General features: G+C 60.9%; 2 protein-coding genes and 1 long non-coding RNA gene across 4 annotated transcripts in view; 2 read left to right on the plus strand and 1 right to left on the minus strand.

Annotated features, from left to right (window-relative positions):
• The first annotated feature begins 166 nt into the window (after nucleotides 1–166).
• LOC121102411 lies at nucleotides 167–948 on the plus strand. The gene is made up of 3 exons (XR_005834498.1): nucleotides 167–299; nucleotides 454–537; nucleotides 743–948. It is a non-coding gene; the product is annotated as an uncharacterized LOC121102411 (long non-coding RNA).
• Nucleotides 949–1,846: 898 nt separating this feature from the next.
• On the plus strand, nucleotides 1,847–6,465 carry PRSS57 (serine protease 57). The gene is made up of 5 exons (XM_040629803.1): nucleotides 1,847–2,047; nucleotides 2,317–2,470; nucleotides 2,895–3,039; nucleotides 4,719–4,982; nucleotides 6,068–6,465. Exons 1-5 carry the CDS (start codon nucleotides 1,969–1,971, stop codon nucleotides 6,293–6,295), a joined length of 870 nt encoding a protein of 289 aa, XP_040485737.1. The 5' UTR covers nucleotides 1,847–1,968; the 3' UTR covers nucleotides 6,296–6,465.
• A 778-nt stretch (nucleotides 6,466–7,243) lies between these two features.
• FSTL3 (follistatin like 3) overlaps nucleotides 7,244–8,556 on the minus strand; it is a 5,957-nt gene continuing 4,644 nt past the window's right edge. For both annotated transcript variants that reach the window (XM_040629804.1, XM_040629805.1), the window contains exon 5: nucleotides 7,244–8,511. In XM_040629804.1, coding sequence (XP_040485738.1) covers nucleotides 8,456–8,511 — 56 coding nt within the window. In that variant the 3' untranslated portion in view covers nucleotides 7,244–8,455. The remainder of the gene's footprint in view (nucleotides 8,512–8,556) is intronic.

An 8,556-nucleotide genomic window follows, 5' to 3' on the forward strand; every position in this document is an offset into this window, starting at 1 on the left:
GCGCCGGGGGTCCAGCCCTGCCTGCCCCTGAGTTTTAGGACTTCCGAGCCCAGAACTGTCAGAGAATCTGTGGTGACGCGTCACACTGGACATGCCAGGCAAGTGGGAGGCTGGGCAGCATTTGGGGGTGTGGTCACAGGCTCCTCACGCACATGGCCTTGCCCCACAGGGACCCTGGGAGGTGGGATGGTAGGGGGCTGTGAATTGATGCCCCTCTGAGGCCCTTTGTGGGGTCCCTGCAGCTGGTGAGGACATCTTCCCGGCCCTGCTGTCGTGGTCGTGCACCGTGAGGTGGCCAGGTGAGGGGCTGGGGCCAAAGAGGGGCTGGGGTCGGGCTGCAGGTCTGGAGTGCTCCAGCCTTAGCGCCCCAACCCCGCACGCTCCAAAACAGGAACGTCAGTGCCCTCGGTGTGGTGGGGGGTGTTCACACACATACCCGAACCCACTTGGCAGGCTCCCAACACCGCTTTGTGCTGCCCAGCAGGACGGCCACCACCTCCGGCGCCTCAGGGAGGCCAGGCAGGCGGACATGGGAAGGTACCCTGGAGGGAGGGTGCACGAGCCCACTCCCGGAGAGGGGCTCAGGACAAAGTCTGGAGAGCGCGGTGGCGGCCACGTGCCGCGTCCTCAGTGCCGCCATTCCTGCTATTTCCCAGTCTCCCTCCCCCTCGGCCCCCAGGGGTCTCTCCCCACCTCCAGCCCCCCTCAGCTCACCTCTCCATCTGGCCCACACCCTTGCCAGGCTGGACACCCTGCCCCCCGGGTCACAATGTCAGGTGACCGGCTGGCACAGCACCACAGGCCGCCACGATCCCCCAGCAGCGCTGGTGGAGGCCACTGCGCGCATCCATGCTCATCCGGGCCTGGACGCCTGCTGCGCACCTGGCGAGGGGCCATCGCGGGAGACGTGCTCTGCACCTCTGCTGGCCCCAGGGACTGCGAGGCGTGTACAGGGTGAGTCTGGCACCCTGCAGCCCCACCCTCTGGGTGGAAACACCGGTCCCCATGCCTCAGTTCCTCCACCCCAACACCCAGCCACCCCCTTCTGTCCGGTCCTGCACACTGTGCGGACGCCCACACCCACGTCTCCACCTCTGGGTCCCGGGTCATGCTGAGCGGTCCCGATGGGTGAGGCAAAGCCAGAGCTCTGGTCTCAGCAGAGCCTCTGCAAGGCGACGTGTGTCCTGGAGGCTTCCCAAGGCCCTGCCACTCGCATGCTGCCCCTGAGGCCTCAGAAGCCTCTGTCTCGTGGGCCTGAGTGACCCCTGTCCATCTCTGTGTTCTCTGGTCACCAGAACCGAGCTTTAGCCACGGCCCCAGATCTCCAGATCTACACCCCCGACCCTGCAGAATGTGAGCCCCTTGGGGGGGGGGGCTGTGTCACTGTCACCCTCTCACCTCCGGCTCCTGCCCGAGGCTGGTATACAGTAGGCACTCGATAAATGCACCAGAGGCAGCAACAATCACAGGCCCATCTTGTCCTGACAGCCCTGAGGTCTGTGCTGGGGCTGCAGATGGGGGATAGGCAGCGCTGGGCCAGACCCGTCCAGCTAGAGAGCCAGCACCTACACCCCCAGGAGGCAGCCGTGGGCCCTGTGCATGTCAGCTCTGGACTGAGTGCCGCAGGAAGCTCCCTGCACATGGGCAGTGGGCAGATGCTGGGTAAACTGAGGCACAGAGAGGGTACCTGACCATGGGGGTCACAGGGCCGGCAGAGCCAGGCTTTGCCCCGGGCAGGCAGCCCCTGAGCCGCCCGCTCCTCCCCTCACTGCCCTGTTTCCTGGCCTCTTGTGGCAGTGGAGTCATCAGACTTCTCGGAATCAACAGTGCAGAAGTGGGCGTTGCTGGCAGGGCCTGCCTGACCTCCGACCACAGGCCGCAGCCAGGTTCCCCCTTCCCGGGCCGTTGGGTGGAGGGGGGTTCTATGTCCTGCAGAGCTCTGGAGGGAGCTGCCAGCTTGCAACAGCCATGGCTCCTGGGGGGTGGGCACTGGGTCGCCTGCTGCTGACCGTAGCTGTGGTCGTCACGTTGCCGACGAGGCCCGCAGGTGAGAGCCCCCGACCTGTGTGCGGCTCAGCCCTCTGGGTCGCTGCCCCGCTTGTTACTGGGCCTGGAGGCCCGGGTGGAGGCCCAGGCCCAGGTTTTCTGGGGTCCAGACCCCTCCCAGCTCACTCAGGGACCTCCCCTGGGTTCCTCGCCTCCAGCCCACATTGACCTGCTGGCCCGCGCCTGACCTGGCCCCAGCAGGTGCCTGAGCCGTTGTTCCCACCAGCCTCCCTCCTGCCCCATCCTGACGCAGTCCCGCCCTGCCCGCAGGCTCCTGGGGCACCCGGATCATCGGGGGCCACGAGGTGACGCCCCACTCCCGGCCTTACGTGGCGTCTGTGAAGTTCGAGGGCCAGCACCACTGTGGGGGCTTCCTGCTCCGCGCCCGCTGGGTGGTCTCCGCGGCCCACTGCTTCAGCCACAGGTGAGCCCACGCCGGGGGCCGTCCCTGCCGCTGCCACTCAGGCCCCAGCCCCCACCTCCCGGAGGGGGGCGGTTTACCGACAGCAGGTGGGGGTCGGTGTGTGAGGAGCGCGGCCCTGCGTCCATCCCGAGGACCTTGTTGAAGAGCCACGGACATTAATGTTGAAAGTGTCGCAGGTCCCACCACAGCATAGGTGGGAGTTACAGATACAGTGTTCCGTCCGTTCCGAACGCCTTGTTACAATACCGAGTAACGTTCCTGTTCCGACCATCTGGGTGAATATCGTAATCGAAGCGGGAACGGAGATAAACGTGAGCATGGTCGTGGGGCTCTTGTCAGGATCAGATGCGCTGCTGCACCCCCATTCTGCAGACGGGGGAGACCGAGGCCCCCGTCCCGCTCTCAAGCCCCCCTCCGCCCGCAGGGACCCCCGAACGGGCCTGGTGGTGCTGGGGGCTCACGTCCTGCGTGCTCCAGAGCCTACCCAGCAGGTGTTCGGCATCTCAGCTGTCATCAGGCACCCGGACTACCAGCCCGCCACCCACGCCAATGACATCTGTCTGCTGCAGGTGAGCTGGGGGTGGGCACTGGACGCAGGTCTGGCCTGTCCACGGCCACCTCCATGATGGCCTGACTGACATGTTTGAAAAACAGCTGGAAGGATCCCGTGAGCACCCAAGTCAGGTCACGTCCCTTCTCTGCCCTCCATGCCTCCCACACTCTCCCCTCAGCCCCCACTCAGGGCAGACTGAGTCGTCAGCATTCCCAGCATGCTCGAACCCCCGGGCCTTTGCACTGGCTGTGGCTCTCTCCAGGGAATCACGCCCACAGACACTGCATGACTTTCTCCCTCCCTCAACTCTTTCAAGTCTTCTCTCAAATGTCCCCTTTTCAGGAGGCCCCTCTGCCAGCTGCCCCTGCCCCCGCCCCTGCCGTCTCCCCATCCCTTCCCTCTGTCCCACCTTTCTTGGGTCCAGCACCCCTGAAAACATTTACTTCTTCACCATTGTTCACTGCCTCCTCCTTCAGACTGGGAGGACAGGGATTTTTATCTCCTGTGGCCATTTATGGCCCAGAGCAGGCCTCGATGTTCAGAACAGATGAGACCCCAGGGCATCAGATACTCCAATCCCTGCCCCCCAGGCCCTTTGTGGGGTTTCTGGGCAGGAAGCAGCCCCTCCCATAAACGTGAGCTTCCCTCCCTGTCCACACAGGGTACATCCATTTGCACCTCCCATGGCCCCCTCCTGCTTGGGGGCCGCCCCCCACATCTCCCACTCAGGTGCCCCAAATTCAATTCCAGGCACCCCAGGACCTCCGTCTTAAAGGGAAAACACCTCAAACCTGCTCTCTAAATGTGGAGAAAAGTCAAAACAGAGGGACACTCAACATGACAGAAACAGGTCCCTGGGAACAGGAGAGCTTTGCAGTGTTCTCTGGGCAAAATGAGAAGGGGGCAGCGAGTGTCAGCAGCCAAAGCTCGCATGTGGATTTTCCTCATCTGTGAAACCCCAAAACCTGGAACCCTCAGCTCATGCATCCCATTATGCAGCTGGGGAAACCGAGGCTGGGGTATGGCCAGGGGCATGGCCAAGGCTAGGGAGTGAGTACCAAAACCGGGGGCCTGAGTCATTCATTCCATAAACATTGACTGAGCATCAGCTGTGTGCTGAGCACATGAACAAACAGCCCCAGGGCTGGTCCCCTTAGAGCCTCCAGTCCAACAGGATGGCAGCTGAGTAAAATGGCCCTGACAAGGGCACGTGGGAGCCCAGAGGAGGCTCCATCCTATCCTGGGAGTCTAGGAAGGCTCCCCAGAGGAGGTGACATCTAAGCTGAGACCTGAAGTCTGGAAAGGAAAGGTGTTCCAGCCTGAAGGGGTGGGGGAGTGGGATGGGGGGACCAGGGAATGACAGTAAATGCATTCCGCCTGGTGGGGAGGGCTGAATGGCGAGCCAAGAGATATTGTCCCAAGAACAATGGGGAGCCATGGGAGGACTTACAAGCAGGGGAGATGCTGGTTAGAAGGACACTTCTTTCCAGCAGCTGGGGAGGCCAGAGTCCTGGTCTGAGGGGGTGAGGCCTGATGGGCAGGGCCCTGTGATGGCAAAAGCAGCAGGTCTTCCTGACAGCTGCTACTGATTTCTTTCCATGAGGCCAAGAAGAGACCAGTGTCATGATGGGTAAACTGAGGCAGGAACACTGATGTGTGGTTGGGGGTAAACCTTAACTCAGGGTCTCTCTGCAGCTGAACCGCTCTGCTATCCTGGGTCCAGCAGTGGGGCTGCTGAAGCTGCCACGGACAGGCGCCAGGCCACTCAAGCCTGGGGCGCGGTGCCAGGTGGCTGGCTGGGGCTCCGTATCTGACTTTGAAGACCAGCCCCCCGGGCTGATGGAGGCTGAGGTCCGTGTGCTGGGCCTGGACATCTGCAACAGCTCTTGGAGGGGCCAGCTGAGCCCTGCCATGCTCTGCACCCAAAGTGGGGACCATCGGCGGCGTGGCTTCTGCTCCGTAAGATACTGTCTCCACCCCGCCTGCCTACCATATGGGGAAGCTGAGGCCCACAGAGAGGGCTAGAGATGGGCAGAGGCTTGGGAACTAAGTCCCAGCTCAACTTTGAGCATATGAGACCTCACCTGAGACCCTGGAAGGACAAAGAATTTTCCAAGGTCACAGGGCTGTCATGTACAACTGTGCAGGTTGTGCACTGCACAAAGGGCTACAGAGTTGTGTATCTACAATCAGTCTTCGGGAGGGGGGCAGTACACACTTCGATCAAGGAGTTCCTGCTCCTAAGACCGTGTATGCACTAATGCCAGTCCTGGCCCTGGTGCTGAGGGAGAAACAACCTGGAGGATTTTTTGTTCCAGGCAAAAAGTGTAGTGATTCAAAACACAGATTCTGGAGTCCAGCTGCCTGGGTCCAAATCCAGACTGTGCCACTTCCCAGGTGTGTGGCCTTGGAAAAGTCACTTCACTTCTCTGGACCTTTCTCCATCTGTAGAACTGCCACACTAACAGTACCTACTTCATGGGGTCAGAGCTGACTCCAGATTATAGTTGGGGTGACAGGACTGGGGAGGGGAGAAAGCAGGAACTTTAGGGTGAGTATTCAGTGAGGCATCTCTGAGGAGAGCACCGTTTGAGCTGAGATTTGAAGGAGTCTTGAGGAGATCTGAGGGAAGGCATGCCAGGCAGAGAGACCCATCTCAGGGCTGCCATGTACAGCTATGCAGGTCGCCTACTGTACAAAGTACTGGAGCCTTGTATATTTATACCAGCAGTGTTGAATGGGGGCAGCAACAGGTCTCAAGCATATGGAAAAGCCCAGAGACTACAGCAAGCTTGGTTTACTTCCGGAACAGCCCGGAAGGCTGGTGGGGCCAAAACCAAGGCAAGGAGGGCAGACAGGTGGATGAGAGCTAGATGCTCACGGCCCCTGAAGGCTGTAAGTATTGTTTTTGCTGGAAGAGCACTAGGAAGCCATGGAAGGGTTTCGAGGCAGGGAGAGTCCTGGTCAGATTTGCACATAGAAGCTCCTTTGGGGAAAGAGGCCCAGAGATGGACCTCTGACCTTGCCTTTCCCTCCACCCCCAGGCTGACTCTGGGGGGCCCCTGGTGTGCAGGAACCGGGCCCACGGCCTTGTCTCCTTCTCCGGACTCTGGTGCGGCGACCCCAAGACCCCCGATGTGTACACGCAGGTGTCTGCCTTCGTAAGCTGGATATGGGATGTGGTTCGAGGGCCCCGGCCCAGCCCCCTGCCCAGGACCACGGAGTCCCCGCAGGACTCGCGTGAGCCACAACAGCACTGGGTATATAAATGAGATGGCAAACGATTCAAATGGCTCCTCCCCAGGAAATCTCATGGCCGGGGCAGGTCATCCACGGGCCCCCAAAGCCCCGGGGAAGCCTGGCATGTACGGGGAGGGGTGTGGAGTAGGAGAGGGCATCAGTTCCAAACACAAAGGGCCAAAATGACAAATAAAATGTTAACTGAATAAGCAGACAGGATGGTTCATCTCCAGGGTCCATCCACGTTCCTTCGGGATTCTCTTGTGCCTCAGTGTGGCCGAGGGTCTGGCTTTGCCACTGCCTCCCCGAGTGACCATGAGCCACTTGCTTCAGGACCCAGGCCCCTCACCAACCTCCCCACACTGACCCACCCCCAACCCACAGCCCACAGTCGGGGCAGTATTCTGGCCTTTGCCCACACAGTGTGCCCCACGGGGCACGCCACTCCTTCAGCCGCCAGCTAACCACACCCACGTATAGGTGGGGAAGCCAAGGCCGGGAGAAGGTGGGGTCTCAGGCTGGCCTGGCTCCACGTGAAGTCTGTTCTCGCCCTCTGAAAAGTGCTTCGAGCAAACGGTGCCCAGCAGGTCACACAGTTTGGGTAAGTCCCAGCTGGTGTTATTGTTGCTGTATTATCATTAACTGTATTATTCCTATTATCACACTCCCAACCCTTCCAGGCCAGGCCTCCGTTTCAGGGGGATTCTTGGGGTGCCCTAAGCCATCTTGATCCCCTCTTCCATCTCTTGCCCTAGAAAGGCTTCCTTTCTCCCCCACCCCACCAGGCTTTGGATATGACCTTCCTCAGCTGTCTCCCTGGCTGCTGCCCACTGCCCAGAGGTGAACACTGAGGCTCAGAGATAGAAGGGGTCTCCCCCCACTCACCATCCTAACAGCACCCCAGGTCCCTGGCTGGTAACCCACTACCAAAGGGGGGCAGCACAGAAGCTCAGAGAGAGACAGAGAGAGAGAGGCAAACCAAGGCTTGGACACTCCAAAGTGGAGTCTTTATTTCTTTGGTGAGACAGAACCCCAGGCTGGGGGAGGTGGCCTTGTCGGGGGGGGGAGGCTCAGGTGAACCCATTACTCAAGGGCACTTCTCGGGGTCACAATTAAGGCACTTCTGAGGGGCTAGAAGATAAGCACAACTGCCCCTGTGCTCCTCTCCCCAAACTTGGGGAGCTGGGCTCTTGCCCACGTGTGGCCTCAGCCTCTGGTCCACATGCAGACACAGGGCGGGGACACCAAGCAACAGCCCAGACAGAAAGCAGGGACTCCGCCCAAGGCCAGCATTGGCTGGTGTCAAGACTCCTGAGCCGGTCGGTGAGGGGAGTCCAGTTGGGAACTGGGCTTGGAGGCTTGGCCAGGACCAGTCTCATGGGACTGAGGGGTTCTGGTCTGGACCTCACCTGAGGATGGGGCAGCAGGCACTAGGGGCGCTGCTCAGACACGTGGCTCCGGGAGGCAGGGTATGCAGTGGGTCCTGGCACATACACCCCACTGCGGGCCAGTGGGTAAGCAGGAGCTCCTGCGCCCCACCGGGTCCCACCCCAAGTGCACTGGGCACCACTGGACATAATGCCCCGTTCTGGGCTGATGCTGGCCTGAGGCCCGTGTCAGGAGACACAGGTAGTACCCCATCCCCTCAGCCCACTCCAGGAGACAAGCTGGGCTTTTACAGGGGCCACCACAGGACGTACTAGGGAAATGGGGAGAGGGAAGGTAAACCCTGGAGTTCTTGAGCAGGCTGGGGACAGTGGCTGCTTCCTTGGCCTATCGGAGGCCTGGGCAGATTCTGAGGTTCATTCATACACACCCAGGCTGTGGACCCCTTCCTTACTCCCGGTCTGTCGTCTAGAAGGCTGGGGTGCTTCTTCATTAATTGCCGGCAGGGGTGAGTCCCCAGCCCTCTCCGTGGTAGCGATAATTAAGTTAGCCCCTAGAGCAGAAGCAGCATGGGGTCCTCTTGGGCAGCAGGGCGCCTGGGGAGGTGGCCCCACCCACCAGCCACACTCCCAGGCCTCCTTCCCCCAATCCTTCCAAGATATTGTCAGAGGGCTCCCGGGGGGGGGGGCCCAGGTGGTCCCGGTCCAGGCTCTGGGGAGCGTCCATGGGACATAAATTAGACTCGGCTGTGACAATAAATAAAACGGGGAGGCCTTGAACGCCAGGCCCAAGCCGGCCCCACAGGCTCACACGAAGTTCTCCTCCTCCTCCTCCGACTCCGCGTCTGACGGCTCAGGGGTGCCTGCAGAGTGGGAGGGACGAAGAGAGAAATGGGGGCGCGGAGAGG

Source organism: Ursus maritimus, unplaced genomic scaffold (genome assembly GCF_017311325.1).
Source record: "Ursus maritimus isolate PB19 unplaced genomic scaffold, ASM1731132v1 scaffold_14, whole genome shotgun sequence".
Lineage (NCBI taxonomy): Eukaryota > Metazoa > Chordata > Mammalia > Carnivora > Ursidae > Ursus > Ursus maritimus.

Bases quoted from the DNA above. Each gene is read 5' to 3' on its own strand.
- PRSS57 (XM_040629803.1), top strand. From the start codon at position 1,969: ATGGCTCCTGGGGGGTGGGCACTGGGTCGCCTGCTGCTGACCGTAGCT. The intron at 2,471-2,894 runs GTGAGCCCACGC...CTCCGCCCGCAG, and splicing joins GCCCACTGCTTCAGCCACAG to GGACCCCCGAACGGGCCTGG. The intron at 3,040-4,718 runs GTGAGCTGGGGG...GTCTCTCTGCAG, and splicing joins ATGACATCTGTCTGCTGCAG to CTGAACCGCTCTGCTATCCT.